The sequence below is a fragment of the Polyodon spathula genome, chromosome 2 (assembly GCF_017654505.1).
Source record: "Polyodon spathula isolate WHYD16114869_AA chromosome 2, ASM1765450v1, whole genome shotgun sequence".
NCBI classification, from domain to species: Eukaryota; Metazoa; Chordata; class Actinopteri; order Acipenseriformes; family Polyodontidae; genus Polyodon; species Polyodon spathula.
The window spans coordinates 88,277,639-88,297,551 of NC_054535.1; the positions used below are offsets into that span (position 1 = coordinate 88,277,639).

The 19,913-nt window shown below is 37.9% G+C and overlaps 1 protein-coding gene across 3 annotated transcripts in view; it reads left to right on the forward strand.

Moving 5' to 3' along the window:
* Nucleotides 1-19,913, forward strand: part of LOC121303042 (protein patched homolog 1-like) — a 62,470-nt gene that overhangs the window by 9,651 nt on the left and 32,906 nt on the right. For all 3 annotated transcript variants that reach the window (XM_041233457.1, XM_041233441.1, XM_041233448.1), the window contains exons 3-12: nt 7,560-7,749; nt 8,699-8,768; nt 8,878-8,969; nt 10,778-10,976; nt 11,194-11,315; nt 11,606-11,753; nt 13,752-13,883; nt 14,191-14,346; nt 14,851-14,949; nt 17,465-17,590. In XM_041233457.1, coding sequence (XP_041089391.1) covers nt 7,560-7,749; nt 8,699-8,768; nt 8,878-8,969; nt 10,778-10,976; nt 11,194-11,315; nt 11,606-11,753; nt 13,752-13,883; nt 14,191-14,346; nt 14,851-14,949; nt 17,465-17,590 — 1,334 coding nt within the window. The remainder of the gene's footprint in view (nt 1-7,559; nt 7,750-8,698; nt 8,769-8,877; nt 8,970-10,777; nt 10,977-11,193; nt 11,316-11,605; nt 11,754-13,751; nt 13,884-14,190; nt 14,347-14,850; nt 14,950-17,464; nt 17,591-19,913) is intronic.

Sequence of the window (19,913 nt, forward strand, 5' to 3'; positions counted from 1 at the left end):
ATGCAGGACCGTGTTTTTGGAATGCTCTTTAGAAGTTTGACTGGCTGGGGTACTAGGTCTATCGTTCACTTGGTGCCTTTTGCCTGACTTACCATTCACGTTTACTTGTTAAATGTTGATTAACTGTCAGTGTTTTAAGTCAGATGTATCGTTAAGATTCATTTAGGCTGGTTGGAGGTTATTTGAGCAGTACTTTCTGGATTTATTGTAAGTCTGTCCACTCCTTGGATTCATCCTTAAAAAGCAGAAGTAAAGGGAAGCTGTCTGCCTATTCTGTTTATAGAGTTCAGGGAGCGTGTGTGTAGTTGGGAGTCAAGGTTATTACAAAATAAACAAATACACAAGAAAGTAAGAAAACCTCAAGTAAAGGACTGATTTTATTTATTTATTTATTTTCATTTTTATTCTTTTTTAAATCGTTGCTTAAGGGCTTCTGGCCCCTGGCTCAGGAATCCTGCCCAAAAATGCCAGATGTATTACACAGTCAAGTATTGCAATGTAAACAGTACTCTTTGCCATGAGAGCAGGGTGGTCCATCCCCATATATAAAAAAAAAAAAAAAAAAAAAAAAACTATGCTCTGCAGTGAGCACAGTAGTTGTAGTGTTATTTGTGTTTTGGCTACAGAGCCAGGTTTTTGGAGCTGGGAGAGTACAGATGAATTAATACTCTGAACTGGCAGGCAATAGCAGCTGAAATTGAGATACTTAAAGCAAGATGTAGCTTGGATGTGGTTGTCTGACTGTTTTAAATGACATGTAAAGCTTTTTAAAAAATGTTTCATTTTGCTTTACTTTAATATGTACCATTGTCAGTTTTATTTTTTTCCTGCACATGCTGAGAAATAGCTTGTGGTGTGGTAATTGTTTCCCACGCTGAATATTAATATGTGGGCATATGTTTACTGACATGCCTTCATTAGTTTCTAGAAAACATGTCCAACTTGTTACAGTGAAGGTATCCACTGAGTTGCATTGAAATTATTAGATCTGTGGATGCATCTGTATCACAAATGTTGTAATCTGCTCTGCTGCAAATTTGGTGCATTGCATGTTACAATTAATTCAGATATTAAATATTCTCTTGCAATGTCGCAATAAATGGACAATGACGATTGCTGACACCAATCGCACCCCCATCTCCCCCTGAATGAATTGAAACGTTTTGAAGCAGATTACAGTAGCCTATAAAGGTATTCTGGAGATAGTGGTAAACTGTCTGGGAATTGTCCCCCTGCTTGGGGGACCAGCAAGGGTAAAGGCCAAAGGATGGCAATATTTAGGTCCTCTATTGTTTAGATAAATAAAATCAATCCTGTATTTATAAAACTGCATCAGAAAATATCTGTGAAACTTTCTTTTCTAGTAGATTGGTTGCATGGTCAGTAAGTGGTAAAAAAATATTCTGACATTTTTTGCTTAATTAGGATCAATAGATTGTCTGATCTGGTGGTAGGTAAAACAAAGCCAGACCAGTCCCCCAAGGAAGAGTGTAATATTTTGACAGATTAGTAATTTACGGAAAACAAGAGTAGAAAAACTTTGTCCTGTGAACAGTCTTGCATGTGGAATACCCATAGATGGCATCCTAATTGGATACTGTTAATGTCCCAGTTGCTTCAATTTAAAAAAAAAAAAGTAAATGTGCAAAATGATTTAAACCCACTGCAAACAGGTAATGTTTTGAGGTGCTTTAGTTTATGTATTTACATTTTTTTTTTTTGTTCATTATACATTTATTTGAACTAATTCCCACCAAAATGCCGTGACTCTTTTTGCAATTTTTGTTCAAACTGAACTTAAAAGATTCGAAACAGAATTGTTTTGTTGCAGTACACGCAATAGAAAAAATTGACAAAAATGGCTTTAGGGTTGAATATTTAGCTGCTGTTTCCTGGGGATGGAGGTGCGCTGGTAGTGGTAGTGGGCTGTAAGGACATTTCTTGAAAGAAAGCAACTGTTTCACATGACTTTTTTTGTTTCCTACACCAATTGATTTATCATTTTGCTTGCAAGAAGACTTAGAATGTTAGGGCAGGAACACACTCGCTTTTTTCTCATCACTTTTTTTTGTAGAGGGCCGAAACCAGTTGACTTGAATACATTTTTCAGGTACTTGAATGAAGCCAGCAACGCGGAAAAACCTTGCCTTTTCAGAGCCATCTGAATGTACATTTCAGCCACACAGTAAGCTGTATTGGTAGGCACTGGACTGCTAAATGCAGCTGTTTTTCGCAGTGTAGAGTGAGACAGGTGATTAGCATAATTAGCACAGAACAGGCTATACATATGTTAATGTTAAGGGTGTAAATGCCAGCTGCGGTGTAAAATTTATGTCAGGGGTCGACGGGGCTTTTTGAAAGTATTGTGTTACAGCTGCAGGTCAAAGCCTGCATTGCTTGCCTCCCATTTCTGGTAAACGTGCTAAACAGAAGAAAAAGGCATAAATATAACAGATAAGGCTTTGAACAGCCACAGTCCAGTGCAAGAGAAACACTTGTACATATTTCTGTATTAAATGTATGCTTGCGTTTTAAAGTACATTTCTTTGGAAAACACTTATTGTTCCATTTAATGAGTATTATTAGTCATGTGAACTACAGTACTCATTTTATTTGAGGGTTTTGACTGGAAGTAGTATTCAGTGTTCAGTAATAAGACATTAAAGGATCTTGGTGAATGGCTTTCCTAGTACTGTGTGAAGATCATTTACTGCTCAACTTTTTTTTTTCTTCGATTTTAACTAGAGATAATCAATACTTTTTTTTTTTCTTTTATGCTTTTATTTGTTTTTTTTTCCCCATGGAATTTTCCATAATTGTAGTTGTTTTCCTACTTTTCTTAAAATAAGAATACTTTAATAGATGGATACACTGTATTTCAGACTGTTGTTGGTTAAATCAATCAAAATTTATAATCACTTCAGTCCGGCAAATTGTTACATCCGATATCCCTGCTCTCTGAGTGGTTGTTATGTGTGTGTGATAGCCAGCTAGGGTTGGTAGTGCTGAGGGTGTCAGTGGAGTGTAATTCACCACACTGACCCCATGATGAAACTTCCTTGAGGCCGCAGGGAGTCCCTATGAATCGAATCCTAATCCAGCTAATCCTGATCGCAACAAAATCATGAAAGTGGCCCCCAGTGATGTGTGTTTCGCTGCACAGATGCTGGGAAGGAGCAGTGTTGGAAATAAATCAGACTAGCATGATGTTCTATACAGGCAAAGGGAATATTGAGAGAAGCTGGCAAAAAAAAAGGTGGGGGGCAGGGGGTGGTTGCTGTGGAGTTTAGAGAGGAGGGGGAATGGCCATTGTGTTCTGCCCCATGCGGCCTCAAGTGGAAAGCCAATGAAGAGACTTCCCTGCTTAATGGTGGGAATAGTTCTCGGAGTTTAGCGGTGATGTCAGCCCACAGAATCTGAGAAAAGGGGACTAGGGTTAATGTTATGCAACAACCTGAATGCACTGAGAGACTGAAGTTTGTTCCTTACATCTTATTTCCTCACTTTTACGTATATTAATGTTTTCCATATACGGAGCACCATAAAGTGTTAATACATTATTGGGGTGCAGGGATTATGTATTGAAAAATCCAAGGATGTTTCAATTTAATTGATTTTAATAGATTTTTTTTATTTTATTTATTTTTTTAAGAATTTGGTTCATTTTAACTTTTTTTTTTTTCTTTTTTTAAGTGAAAAGTTGGATCTATTCTACCATCTGCTGTTAACTTTTTAAAAGTCATGGTTTGAAGCTTTATAGTGTTGCCCTTTGTTAGAGGCTCGGAAGTGCCAGACCTGGTGCCACTGCTGACTGAGAGCTGGTGGTCCTGTAAGAAGCATTGTGCTGGTGGGAGCTGTGACAGGCTGTGGCTCAATGCTGGGGGAGTGCTGACCTGACCTGGCTGTGCCCGATAAGGAGAGCAGATACGCTTCAGTGCTGCAGTGCATCAAAGCAAGTCTTCCTTCAGCAGCAGCAGATGTCACTATCACCAGCTGGCAATTAGCTTTTTGGGGGGGGGGGGGGGGGGGGGGGTTTTTGTCCATTCCTGTTGGGGGGGGGCAGGAAAATGAATGCAAATAAATAATAAATCCGCCCCTGAAATGTCTGCAGTTAAGCCTTTCTTTTAAATATGCCTTCGATCCCCCCCCCCCCCCCCCCCTTTCTGTTAAAGATATGTTTGGTTGTGTGGAGAAATGTTTAAATAGTCCCTCTGAGTACAGCTGAAAAGACTTCAAAGTGTGCCTTTTAACCTTGCAGGAAAACTATCGCAGAGTAAGCTTGAAGGAAAGATCTTTAATAGGTTTTAACATGGTTAACCAATGTTGACTTTAAAGATCCTCTGTTACTTGTCCTTGTTACTGATAACTGCTGCAACTGTTTCTTCCAGATGTTTTTCCTGCTTGTATCTACAATGTACAATGCATGTAATTACTGTTACAGTTACAGCCACTTGTTCAGATTGATGTTTCTGGAGACGCTTTTGGAAACAAGTCGTTACAACTAAAAGTCTACGGTATCTTGCTGTGTGAATTTTAAATAAATAATAATCCGTCATTTTTCAAAATTCAGTGGTTCTTCAGGTTCGTCTCATTTGGAATTATTGGCACCCTAAAGTATGCTGTAACAATTAATTTGAGGCAATTAGTTATCGTGAAACGATTCGAAATCCATTCACAAACTGTCTGCTGATTTGGAAAGGTCAGTTTTAGAATTTAATCCAGCTTTGTTGAAGGCATGCCAGCTGACAAACCTACCTTGACTTTGTGTTTCAAAAATTGTAGTTCTGTAACATGCAAATGTATTTTAGGAATAATAGCCATGGTCAGTGGCCGCTGAAAAATGATGTAAATCTGAGGTTTGGTTAGCTTGGGGCTGCTAATAATGATGAATATTGTAAGCATGTGTAAAGCAAGATCAGATGTGAATATTTTGTGGTTCCAGAAAAAATAGAAATCAAGTAAATTTCCTTAATGTTCCTTTTTTTTTCCTGCGCTTGGGTGGTCTTGGTAGAAAAGAATGATGATTTCCCAACATGATTACTAAAAATATTCAACCATTTGTTAAATTAGATTAAGCATATTTAAATTTTGCAGGCTGGTGCCTGTTAAAAAGCACGTTGGTACCCTCTGCATTTTTGGCATCAGGTGGTTGTTGCTGTGAGCCTGTCAATCAGTTTGGCTTCCGATGCCCGAAAAGAATCCAGGGGTAAGTGCTGAACTCGAACTGTCTCTGAGACTACTTCCGAATATCGCCTGGATTTACTATTACACTTAAAAAAAAAAAAAAAAAAAAAAAGGGGTTACATCACATTGCCCAGTGTGGTTTTTTTGAACGGTTCTGTATTAATTGCCTATCCGACATATATAAGCAGGCTAACATTTAAACTTTATCAAAATAACCATGCTAGAATCAAATAAGGTTATCATATTCAACGTACATGCAGACTCTGTTGTATAATGTATAATATTTCACACCGTGGTGGTGTCGTAGTGATCAGCTAGTGCCATTCGTCCATTTAATCGACTTTGACAGGAGTCTGTTTGGGAAAATAAAAAACTAGTGTTATTAACATTTGGTTAAGTAGTTGGTTCATCTTGCCTTCGAGGGATGTTTAATACAAATTAGTGTTTGATTCTGGTGATCCTGTAAAGGGAAAAATGGAACAGAGTTGTTTGGCTTGGAGTAGTTAATCAGATATTGTGCTCTGAACAAGATCAAACCTTCATTCAGACTGCAAAGTATTTAAGGCACCTTTGTTAGAACTGTAGAATATATAAAACAGAGAGTTTTGAGGCAGTAGGCAGAAGATGTAGTGTAAACTGTTCAAATATGTCTTAAAAGGAGTGAGAGTGAGCCCTGGAGTGCATGGGTAGATGTGAAGTATTTCCCAGGAATATATTGTGCATTCATTTGATGGCGTGTTATGAATTGCATGTATGTTGCACTGTTGAAGATGAGACATGCTGTATGACTCGTTGGGCTTTACAATTTTACTAGTGATATAAGGTTGATTTGTTTTATGAAATCTTCTCTTGAAAAACAAATAATTCTATCCCAAACATTGATTACAGGATGTTTTTGTTCCTGTTATATTGAAACAGTTGGTACACTTCGCAGAATCCGCAAGTGACCATTTTTTAAATGTATTTATTTTACATTTTGGCACAGCCAACACTGAGAAAACGTGCCTGTTATTTCTCAGAATGTGTGTGTGTTTTTTTTTTTTTTTTAATTGTGGTCCAATGACTGTCTGAAAGAGTCTGCTTTTACGTTTATGGTTGCTGGAATTGACCTCTAACAGAGCCTCTTTTAAAAAGACAATGGGATGTCCTAATGTTACCATTGGACTTACCTAGCAGTCTATTACAGATTAAATCATTTGCATTGTCATTGCTGGAAAATACACCTTTTTTACTCAGATTGTAGTGCAGGTAGTGGCAATACAATATCAATTTATTTACAATTACCCAAACGAATGACACTTACAAGGGGATATACTGTAGTGAATGCATCTGTACATATTACAGATTTGCTATTTTTAACTACATTAATTAAAAGTATTACCCAGAGAAATGTTACATAGAAAGTGGAGACTACTGTACATTCATAAACTATTAACTTGCCATTTTAAATGTAGGTTAATCTGTCAGTAATCATTAAGGGACAACTGCTTGTATCACGTAGTCCCTCTCGTCATTCATGCACTCCTTGGTTTCAGAATTGCCCTTAATTAATTATATGACCGTGTGAGACGAGAGTGTATTAAATGGAATGTCCAGACAGTAATTTATGTGTACAGAAATAAAATAATTTATTTTTATTCTCTATACACAACAAAATAATTAAATAACAAAAGAAAACAAAATGGTGTGAGGGAAGGAGTGCAGGGGTGAAATCCAAAACAAACCGTGATGACTCGTCTTTAATTGTCTTCGTGGCGACCCATACATAAACAAAAAAGACAAAAGAAATGTTAGTGTTTTTTTGTTTTAAAAATCCCGCTGCACCAAACCAGTCTCTCCCTCCACCCGTTACTCCTCCTATTTTACTTTCGGACCAACCCCGAACACAGTAGTACGTTCCCTTTAGTATGTAATGTCCCGCCTCTGTAGTCAGTGGAACACCAATCCCCAACTGACAAGTGTCCTTATCCTTCCCTTGACTCCAGTGGCTGGAATTTACATACTCGTACTTCCGCCCCTCACCAAGGTGCCGCCCCTCAAAAGATGACTTTTGCCATGGTCACGAGATCTTGGTAAGGGAAGTCCCGAGTTGGTTTGATGCCATCTACTGTCGGGAGGCTGAATCACAGACCGAAATCCCTTTGACTCATCACAGACCAATATAATAAATTCAGAAAAGTAGGGATCTGGTTGCTAAAATTCCTAGCACCTGGCCATTTCAGTACCTACACAAGCTTGGTACCTTTGGTGCACAACTTCTAATAGTTTCTATCCCTGACGATTATTACAATTTGGAGAGTCTTAATGCTGATCATATCTTTTAAACAACCCTATTTGCTGTTATTGACCTTAACAATGTAATTTTTCTTCTTCAGTTGGAGGAAGGGTGAACCAGGAGTTAAGGTACACGCGGCAGAAGATAGGAGAAGAGGCCATGTTCAATCCACAGCTTATGATTCAGACTCCTCAGGAAGAAGGTGCTAATGTCTTAACAGCTGAAGCTCTGAGACAGCACCTGGACTCTGCAATTCAAGCAAGCAGAGTGCATGTTTACATGTATAATAGGTAAGAGAACTAGGGTGCAGCCTTATAGAATAGTTGCCATGAACAAGTCTCTAAGTCACCGTGGAGAAAGGCATCTGCTAATAAAAAATAACACGTCTTGCAGACAACCTGATAAATGTCTTGCCCTCATTTACTGTGTTGTTGGTTCTTGTATATGGGAGGAGTCCATATAAAACACACCTATTTTTTGCAAACATTCTCAAACATCAAAGCTACTGATAAACTATTGTAGATGGTATAATCAAGTAGCAGCTGTACCTGGTCGCTGAGAGAGTATTAACAACTGGCCAACATTAGTAAACACAAGCTGACGGTTGAAGGTGGCAGGTTATGTTAATGGAAGTGGGAAGTGCTGTGTTTGGAATCTTTACCTCTGAGTTCACAGCACTTAAAACAAATCATTGTGATTTATACACAATTACTTTCTGAAAAGAAAATACCTGAAACTCTTCTCTCTTTCACTTTTTAAATTTTTTTTACTCTCATATACTTCTTCAGTACATCTAGACTTTTTTTTTAAGCTTAAACTTGATCCCTTTCATACACTACTCAAATCAAAAGCTGCAGTGTATTGTGACATCCTTTAGGAACAGAGCAGTCTGATTGGTTGGAAAGGTTGCGATGGTGTAAAATTGCATATAATTACATGTATACCAGTATACGTATTCTAATGTATAAAAGGTTAGGCTGGATTTCTTCTTCTTCTTCTTTGTTTATACATGCTGTTGCAGTGTAATGGATTAAGCTACGTCTGCTGTAATTGGTTGACACAACCTAAGCGTTGTATAAACAGTAATAATGTATGGAATTAACAATGCTTTTGATTTTAAATACAAACATTTTTTATATCTTGATACCTTATACTGTACATTCTATGGAAACCAGTGCACAGAATGCTGTAACAATAGATGTTTTTTTGATGGCTTTTTAATTTCTTTTTATTTTGTAGGCAGTGGAAATTGGAACATCTGTGCTACAAATCAGGAGAACTAATTACTGAAGCTGGTTACATGGAGCTGGTATGTATCGTCATTAAATGTTTGTTTTCTAGAAAGATAAGCATTTGAGGCAGGTGAAAATGCAGACCTCAGGTTGAACTAACTTCACTTGTTCTCCACTTCCCCTTAGATTATTGAAAATCTGTATCCTTGTTTAATAATCACACCGTTAGACTGCTTCTGGGAAGGTGCTAAATTACAGTCTGGAATTGCCTATCTACCGTGAGTAAAATTCAGTTTAAAAAAAAAAAAAGTGTTTTTTCTGAAACCTAAAATACATGTTGTCTTTTTTTTTTTTACTGTAAACCTGAAGGAATGTAAAATAAACCTTGGGTTTGTTTTCAGCAAAACCTTTTGCTTCCTTTTTTTTCTTTTTACAAATTGATCTGAAACCATGTCACTTAATCGTGTCCAGTTGAATAGTTTTATTTACAGCACATTCAGAATGGTTGGCAAACTGTATGATTGACATTCGGTGGGCTTTGTACTGTGGAGCAAGGCTGTGGCTGAAAGCGCAGGCTGCTAGTAATAAAGCCAGACTTGCTCTTTGTTTTCTTTTTTCCTTTAACCCTTTTCTTTCATTTCGTACAGTACATTTGATTTCAAAAAGTTTCTCTTGACAGGATTGTATCATTGGATCTAGTAATATACTGCTGACATAGGTTTGCAGCCTGTTGTAACTGGTACCTACCTTTTTGCTGGTGGTCTTAGAGTAAAAGAAAAGCAGAAGTGTTATATATAAATCAAATTAAAGTATTTTCTATCCTCAAAATCAAAGCAGTCATATGCCAGTAGCTCACAATCTAAAAATCTTTCTAATAGTATTTCATTTGAGCAACACACCAAAAAAAACCAAAAAACCTTTCACAATGTAGTGATGTGATGAATGACTACCAACTTTCACTTTTCTTAATAAACTGTCCCAGTAAATCTGTCTTATCGGTCTGATTTATTTTTCCATTGTGCATGCAAATTCCCGCCATCCCCCAAATGAGTCCATTGTTGCCCTTGCTGGCATATGCACACGTTTGAGTTAATTATGCACAAGTCAGGATTTGAGCTATTTTGTTTTTCCTCACAGGAGTTTGTATGCCTCTGTAACAGTAATTTGTAGTGGCCATCTTCGATCGTACAGGCAACAGTTTTAGATGATAAGTAGGGATTTGGGGTTTTCTGGTTGGAAGACTTGGAATAATGACTCAAGCCTGGTTAAGCAGATACAATGTGGTTTGAACCACAAAGTAAGCCGGCCAAAAGCCTCTCTGATCTGTCAGCATCAAGGAAAGAGAAAGGGGGGGGGCGGGGGGGAGCCCCCCCCCCCACCCTCACGGATGGACCGGAGGGACAAACCAACCTGTCTGGTGGGACAGTCAGGGAGTCATGGGGTTCGTACATATTAGTCAATAGTAAGGTCAAATTATTTTGAGTTGATAAAACTAACAAAACAGTATTATTTTGTCAATCAGGGTCCCTGTAATCATGAGACTATGATACATTTTTTGTATGTTACTGAGAAAATGCTCTCTGTACAGACAAACTTTATACACGTCTAGTCAATTATAGACACATACATAGCCACGCAGTATCTTGTGTGTGTGTGTATATATATATATATATATATATATATATATATATATATATATATATATATATATATATATATATATATATATATACACTGTATGTCTATCAATATAAAGTGAATTGCTGACATACTATTTGTATAATGTCTAAAATGATTGTTAAATACTGTAGAATTTTTGCTCATTACTCAAAAACAGCATTGGCTGACTTAAGCCAGCGAGCATTGTCTATATGTACTGACACACCCAGCAAGATATTAACTGAACTAATCTGGAATACAAGCTTTTATCAGGGACTGTGTGTGGGATGGGGGGGGGGTTACGTATATGACCGTCTGTCTGGGGATGTGTCATGTATACATTTCTACACATACGTTCTACATACTAAGGTGTATGAGCTTGGTATTAAAAGTGTTTTAATCATTTTGGTCCTGATTCCTTTGACAGAGGTAAACCACATTTGCAGTGGACAAACTTTGATCCTTTGGAATTCCTAGGGGAGCTGAAGAACCTCCATCACGGAGTGGAGAGCTGGGAGATGATGCTGAACAAAGCAGAGGTTGGACATGGCTACATGGACCGTCCCTGCCTTAATCCTTCAGACCCTGACTGTCCAGTCACAGCCCCAAACAAGAACGCCACTGGAGTGAGTGCTGCATTCATTGCATACAAAAGCACTGGTCTGCTTAGTTTCTTATTCATTTTACTTTATATTTACATATATCTGCTGCATAAATGGGACTTACTGTAATTCTTTAAAAAAAAAAAAAAAGGTCAATAGCATTATATTATTTATTGTTATTACCTGCATCAACTGTCGGGCAGTGAAGTTGATTTGATGCTGCCTGTTTTCTGTCTTGCAGGCTCTTGAAGTTTCCCAGATTCTGAGCGGTGGTTGTCATGGCCTATCCAAGAAGTACATGCACTGGCAGGAGGAGCTGGTTGTTGGGGGTACAACAAAGAACGGCAGTGGAAGACTTCTAAGGTAACGATTAAAGTCATCTGTTCAGATGGGTATTCTACTAATAAACCCTTGGGTGAATTTTTCAATAATGATTGTTTATGTTGGTTCAAACAGGTAATATTCATTAATTGTGCATCAGTAATCATTGGAAGATTTCACTGTAGTGTTGGACTAACAGCTGTTCCTATTGAAGCTGCTTTGTAATAATGTGTGCATGGACAATATTGCAGCCAATGTTGGTGCAGAGAATGGCTAACCAGGTAGATAGATATATAAAAACATATTATTTCATCTCCTCGTCTCTTTTTCAGTGCCCAGGCTTTACAGACCATGTTTCAGTTAATGACCCCCAAGCAGATGTATGAACATTTGAAGGGTCATAATGATGTTTCGCATATCAACTGGAATGAGGACAAAGCTGCTGCAATTCTGGAGGCTTGGCAAAGGAGATATGTTGAGGTACAATTTATTGCATCAACACTTATACACTTTGAACACTGATCCAGTGGTAAAGCTCAATAGCGTTACTTCAGAGACTCTGATAAAATTGGCTTAGTCATCTCTATATATTGTGCTCAGATACAAGGTCACAGCACCAGGGAAAATATCAAAATTCACGAGCCATTTGTCTACCCATTTGTGTGCAACATTTCAGTTGACTATACTGGATTATAAAATGTCTCTGTGTTTAGGATGCCTGGAGGCCCAAGCTGTAGGTTACAGGGCTCAAGGGATGGTATAGGAAGAGATCTTAAAGAAACCCTTTCAACCAAAACATTCTTATACCCTAGAATGTATACAGAGACCACATTTTGTCCTGTCAGCTCACTCAGAAGTGAAGACAACCCTAATGTCATTCCTATATTTTCTTACTTTTTTTTTTTTTTTTTTTTTTAAGTGCTGGCAATAAAATTCAATGCAGTGTTTAGAAAGCAATATATTTTGTGCATGTGTAATAGAAAGGATGTGTCCGTCAAATGGTCAATTTAGCCTCCAGATGTGGCTTCCTGCATGAAGCCTGCTTTTGTGTCGTCTTCCTCGTGCAAATTTCAGGGGGTATAAAAAAACTGCTTTTTCTGTGAAGGCCCTGCTGCTTAAAAGCAGAGAGGACTGGGAACTGTTTGTGTTTTTGGAATCCTATGTGTAGCAATTTTGCTTTTCGATCTGGACATTGAGGGGTCCGTTAATTTGATAGGTGCTGTTGGTGTAGTTTTCTATGGTTCCTTTTATCAGGCCTGACCAAAAGTGCGTGCAGGGATGGATAAGGCTGAGGCAAAGCGGAGCAGCTGTAGTTGGTCAGTGATGGTCAGCAGTTGGTTAACTCAGTGAAAAAAGGTGCCTGAAAAACATTAGCTAGGCATTGAATCTGTCTCACAGCAGCAGTCCCATTAGTGGGTCTGTGTGACATCATCTGGTCTTTGTTTTCAAGGCATTGACCTCTGTAGAGCTCCCTCTGACCTGTCAGGGAGAACCCTGAAGAATATGTTTGTCTGTAGTGAGAATTCCTGGCCTTATCGTAGAAAGAGATAACTGTAGCAAATATGAAATCCAAGGAGGCTGGAAGTTTGTCAAAAAAATTAGATTTTGGTAAACATTGATTTAAAACCTTCCAGTCTGCCAAGCTAGTCTCTTGTTAATAATATTTATTATTACTATTTTTTTTAAAAGGTGACCCCCCCCCCACCACACCCCCTATGATCTATTTGGTTAAACAACGGGCGGGGGGGTCGACACGTGACAAATGTCCGAAACGCACCGTTCTACCATTCGTGGGCTTGTTAACAAACCACTCACACAGAGTCATACACCGACCAAAATCACATAGGAATATATCTAGATACTACAGTGTTACGATGATCATCCCGAAAGATAAACTGTGGAATATATATCATTATATATATTCCCGCATATCATATATATATCAATTTGCCATCACTAAAGATATATATATATATATAAAAACGATTTTATCCTTGTTTTGGTAAAGGGTCACACAAACCATAAAATTATATGGAAACAGTTCCCTTTCACCACAAACTTTTGTTTGTAACCTACATGCTTTGTGTCCGAAACCACAACGCTACCATTAGTGTGTTTAAATAAAGAAAGAGAAATTTTAGATCTACGTCACACTGCAGCAAATGATAATCAGATTTACTTACAGTGTACTAGATATGCCATCTAAAATTTATAATATATTATATAATGATATTATATATATATATATATATATATATATATATATATATATTTGTATCTTTGTATATATTTTTGTATCTTTGTGTATGTGTAATATATATGAACCCCCTATATGATCTGGAGAAATGTTTGTTATATTATGGTGTTCACTATAATAGGGTTTGGCAATTTGCTGCATCAAAATAATGAAGAAACGCCCAATTTGAATTGAACATCAATGTATAATACTTTTATGAAGGTGATTTTTATTACCTGCAGGCTGTTCAACACAGTGTTGCACTGAACTCCACTCAGAAGGTGCTTACGTTCACGACTACTACTTTGGATGACATCCTCAAGTCATTCTCGGATGTCAGTGTTATCCGAGTGGCCAGTGGTTACCTGTTAATGGTGAGAAATCTTGCATTTCCATTTTTTTGTTAAGTTTTTAAGAAATATATATATTTTTTTTCTTCCATAGCATGTGTGCCCTTAACATGGAAGTAAAGTTCACGGCATGCAACGTGTATTAGCTGCAAAGTTCAGTAATATGTATCTGCCTTGTTAGAATTGTTTATCTGGCAGTATGGGCAGTTGACATGAAATACCTGGAAAAATGTGTTTTGAATGAGTTTCGTTTGAAGAAAACATTAGAGCGGTGTGTGTTCTGATGTTTTTGCCTTTTTGTTCAGTTGTTTTCTCTTTGTTCTGCTTGCAGCTTGCCTATGCCTGTTTAACCATGCTACGATGGGACTGTGCCAAGTCCCAAGGTGCTGTGGGGCTGGCAGGAGTCTTGTTGGTTGCATTGTCAGTGGCTGCAGGATTGGGCCTGTGTTCTTTGATTGGAATTTCATTTAATGCTGCAACAACTCAGGTAGTAAAGAATTACTAATCCATTGTTGAGAGGATGGAATGCTTGTCAATTTTACTGCTTTTTCTGTTTTATGTATTTTATTGTATTTTATGGAGTTAATGGAATCTCCCCATCTTTTCAGACACTATTGTGCAGGCTAATGTTGTACTAGCCAGTTTGACAGGCAAAGGGTGATCCTCAGATTTGAACATTATATTTTAAATGTGTAAATGACAACATTGCAGTGCATTATTATATTAATTGAACCACACTACATTTGAATGAAAAGCCGATTCTTTTTTGCTTGTTAATGCTTATATAATCATATCGTGGGAATGTACCTGCTTCGAAATCAATGATTACTGCTCCTTGGAACTGAAAAACTTTGCTTTCTTCTGCCGAGAGTTTAAAAAAAAAAAAAAAAAAAACTTCAGTAGTGAGACAAAGATTAAACACCCAAGGAACAGTTTTGAAGTTTGTCCTTTCTAAACATTCTTTGTGTTTTTTGTTTGCTTCTTTCTGTAGGTTTTGCCATTTCTTGCTCTTGGAGTTGGAGTGGATGATGTCTTCCTTTTGGCACATGCATTTAGTGAGACGGGACAGAATAAAAGAATTCCTTTCGAGGTAAAGGCAGAGTAATTGAAGGTTCTTTGTGACACTGGGCCCAATTTTCCAATATGGGAAAATTGCCCTTGCAATACTGTACATTTACTGTTCTGGGGGCAATTTGCCCATAGGGGATATTATAGTCCACTATGTAAAATCAGTGAAACAACTGCCTGCAAGACTTCAGCGTGTTCACAAGGTTTTACTGGAGGCATAGGCTGAGGCACACAGTTCACAGTGTTAAAAAGTATGTTCAGTATATTTTGCAGTCGTACCCTTTTGAATCAAGCTGCTCTCATTTGCATAGCACCTTTTTGTTTCATTCTCATTGATCAGTGGAGACCTGCACAAAACCTCTAAATAAATAGATGGATTTTCATATTTTAATTTACGTTAAGAGCGACATGTTTGGAGAAGTGAATAGTGCTGGAGAGCACAAAGGAGCAAGTCTTCCTGCAGATGAGAGGGACACTGGCATCTCTACTGAGGCTATGCATGATTGGGATCCAGTATCTCTCTTTATCTGGAGGTGAGCTCAAGCCTGGACTGAATTGGCAGCATTGAGATTTTAACTCCTGACCTCCACTTATAGAGGGTCAGTGCACCAACACACTGCTGCGTTCAGAACACACTCCGGCCTCTCTGGTTTGGAAGCTGATGCAGAAAAGGAACACATTCTTGGAATGTTAATAGTACCTCTTCCCTCAGTGGAATAGCTGTCTTTTTACTCATGCAACATACTTTACAAGCTTTGTTACTTAAGTTACTAAAAGCATTTCCTTTTGCTTCTGTAACTGTTTACTTCCTCTGTTATCTCTTTTTTTTGTTTTGTTTTCATTTTTATTTTAATGCTACAGAAACGTGAGAGACGTTGGCTTTTGCTAAAGCCAGGCATATCTCTGTCCAACAAATATTGCATGAGAACCTAATGGGTGTGAAACTACAGCATTCAGCTGTGTAATGATAATGGGAGGATTAAAAAGGTTCTGATGCTAATAAAGAGCAAGGAAATGGACCTCTTTCTCAGAGAGCTGATAATGTTCAGCATTACAGTTCTCAATAGTTGGATCAGTGCAGTTTAACATTACTTAGTGGAGTGCTGTTTTAGACTTTATTTGCTCTCTCTACTCTTTCTTTATTTCACATTGCTTTTGACTGACTCCTTGCACTAAATGTGAGGTTTCAGATCAGAATAGCAAAATGTCTGTCAGCTTAGGGGGTGGGGGTGGGATTCAAGCAACATGTATTCGCTTGCTTTGTTTTCACAAGACTGGGCCTACCACAGCGGCTTTTGTTAGCAAGTGCCGAGCAGTTTAACTGTCTTATCCTACTGTAGCCTTTATGTGTATGAAATAAAACAGTAAACAGTTGAAGTAAGCAGTTCCTTTTGGTAGCAAAAACATGATCCCTCCTGTTTGTGAAGAAAGGTAGAAACTTGTTGTGTGGTCCTTTGTTTTATTGCAGTTTTCTTAACAAGAAGAAAAGGCGGGGGGGTCTCTGAGTTTGTCTTGTCATGCAGTCTTCCTGGCTTCCAGGATAAATTACATAGAAAGTGGTTTATCCTGAAAGGTGAAGAAAATAATTGTGTAGGTTTACCAGCCCTGATGGAAACAAAACAAAATGCGGTATTATATACAAACATATATATAATATATAGATTATACACATAATAATGATATATATATATATATATATATATATAATATATATATATGTGGTATATATATATATATATATATATATATATATATATATATATATATATATATATAATAGAATATATGTGTATGTGTATATATATATATATATATATATATATATATATATATATATATATATATATATATATATATATATGTTAAGGTTTTCAGTGGACAGCCTCATGATTAGTGATGCTGGTTATTTTTTAATAAAACTGTCATGTCGACAAGGATTATGAGTTGCAATGTCTTTTAATAAGTTTGGTCTAATTAAATTGATGGTTACTGCTCAAGAATTTGGTGCGCTGTTTAAATAATTAAGTTTTTTCCACACAAACAAAGGGCTGGGGAAGGGGGCGGGATCAAGAAAGCTTAATGACTAAACACAAATCCTATCTGTGGATTTCGTGCTCCATACTCATTTAATCCAGGGAGAGTCTCTTATTTCATCTTTTACCTGCGTAAGATTAAGTGAGTTTGCCTCCTTAACCAATTCCTTGGAATGGTAACCCAAGATGAAGGCAATCTGCTGCCCTCCACCCCCACACATAAATAGGTAAATTGATCAAACAAGCAGTTTTTTTTTAAAACCATCAAGACTTTTGAGGCCGCCCCTTTCAACGTCTTATTTACTAAATGTCTTCCTTTTTGTAAAGAATTCGGTATATTCCAGTTATTGCGACTATGTGGAATTGAAGTATAGTGGGCTTGACTGGGCCCCTTTAACCGTTTCAACACTGCAGACTAAAAGGATGAACTCCACTCAATGTCTTCAAGCTGTCACAAGTACTTGGCTTGTAAATGCTAATATTAATCTGTTTTTATCCCTATAGGACCGAACAGGAGAATGTTTGAAGAGAACTGGAGCTAGTGTGGCTCTTACATCTATTAGCAATGTGACTGCTTTTTTCATGGCTGCCCTAATCCCTATTCCTGCTCTTCGGGCATTTTCCCTCCAGGTAAGTGGCAGAAATGCTTTGGTCTGTTTTTTTTTAGTTTCGTCCCACTCTGTTATCGATTCTGACATGAACTTTTTTTCTGATTGATGAGCAAATGCAGTTAAGCATATGTTACTATGGGAAAGAAACGGCCTGATTGCTTTAAAAACGTATTACCAGTGGGCCTGATTTCAGTTGCAGATTGCTATGCTAGCTCAGGTAATTCTACCCCTGTGATTACAAGGGGTTATCTCGGCATGTTTTGCATCTGTTGTTAATTTGGTATGTTACCGCACATGCTTACTTGAAAGGAGATGGACATTCGCCTTTCAGAATTTTTCTGCTGCCTGTAATTGAACAGGCAAGTATGAGTACCAGTGTTGTAGAAGTCAGCTGTCAAAATACTACATGAATGCTTAAAACTGTGAAGTAAATGATTGTAAAGTTGGAGGAGAGCATGTTGCTAAACGTATCCTTTATTAGCTCATTGTGGTAATCCTAGCCACTGATAAGATGCCTTGTTCATACATAAAGGAATGATTTGAATCATTATTTAGGTTTGTGTGAGAGCTTGTGAAAGCTTGTAGGATCAGCGCTAGAACATAATCACCCCCTTAAAAAAAATGATAATAATCAATATTATAATGTCCTGCACAGCTTAAGGAAAATAATGCTTAATTGAAGCTACTGTACTAAAAAAAACGGCTGTGCACATTCAGTTTTTGTTTGTCAAACTTCGTCAAGTTAGCATCTCATTCTCGAGTTTCAAACAGGGTTACATAAATGTTACTGGCAAGGCTCCTGCACTCTTGTCTTCACAGTCAGACCAAACAAGAACTATTAAGGTCAGTAGACGGTTCATCTCCCTGCCTCCCTAAAGTGTGCTCTGAGCAAACCTGCCTTTCCTTACCAAGCTTCCTTTATTGGAACTTGCTACCCATCTCAATGAGAACCTCTAGCTTGGTATTGTATTTAATACCGATGCATGTGCTCTTAATTGCATTGTGAGGCGTGTGAGTAAAAATTGATTTTCCAGACAGTGATTTACGTGTAAAAATTAAAATTTTATTTAATATTACATGGAAAAAAGAAAAATAATAAAGAAGGATGTGAGGGAGGGAGTGCTGGAGTAATCAAAAATAAAGGAACGGAAGCCTCTTAGTCCTCTTTGCGTTCTGCTTAAATCCAAAAATAAAACAAAAAGGAATAAAAACAGAAAAGAGCCAAGTTAGTAAAGCCTCCGTTCGTGACACAGTCCAAACTCCCACGTACTTCCCTCAAGCCTTTTTTCCCCCGCCTCTATTCCTTAGGACCAACCCCGAACACAGTAGCACGTTCCCTTTAGTATGCAAACCCCGCCCCGGTAATCAGTGGATCACCAATCCCAAACTGACAGGTATCCTTAATTTCACTTGACTCCAGTGGCAGGAATTTACATACTCGTACTTCCGCCCCTCACCAAGGTGCCGCCCCTCAAAAAGATGACTTTTGTCATGGTCACAAGACCTTGGTAAGGGAAGTCCCGAGTTGGTTTGATGCCTTCTGCTGTTGGGAGGCTGAATTGCAGACCGAAACCCCTTTGACTCATCACATGCATATATCCAATTGTTTCTTTCTCATTGTTAATTTAGCAGGATCCCACCATTGTTACCCACAAACCTGCAATGTTCTGTCATCCCTCTGAGGAAATGCTGAAAGATGGCTTCTGGAATATCACAGTGAAGCTTAACATTAAAGTGTATGTCCTGTGAAGAGGCTGTTGGTAGAACAGCTGGTTAAGCTGTTAGTCACACGTCTGTCCTTTCAAAATCTGATGTTATCTATGCGTGCATTGACAACACTTTTCTAGGAATGGCAAAGATTTGTTTACTACAGTCTAGTTTGGGAAAGCTATGAATCTTCTGTAAGGAACATTGCCAACAACACAAGCCTATAAAATGAAAGCGATACTTGATGCCTGTAAAGATTTAAATCTGAGAAGCCTGCAGAATGGGTATTTCTTCTTTAAGTATGACAGGCTCTTAGTGGTGACTGTTTGCATTGGAGGAGATCAAGGGAGGATCTTTCTCGTTTTCATTTCACTCGCTGGAGACTCAAGTGCCTCGGTCTAACATGAAGATAATTTATGGGGTTAGCTGACCTGGGAACTTTTGCAGATAAACTGTACTATTTCAGCAGAGTCGATTTGCTTTTGGTAACCTGTGCCTTTACTTGTTTTTCATGCTGCTTGACTCCCGACCTCCTCAGAGGAAGTGAAGGTTGTCATATTCACATCCTCCAAATCCAAGGAGTTAAGGCAAGGGGTTTGGGGGGGTAGCAGTGATCCCGTGTTGGAGCAGTTGGC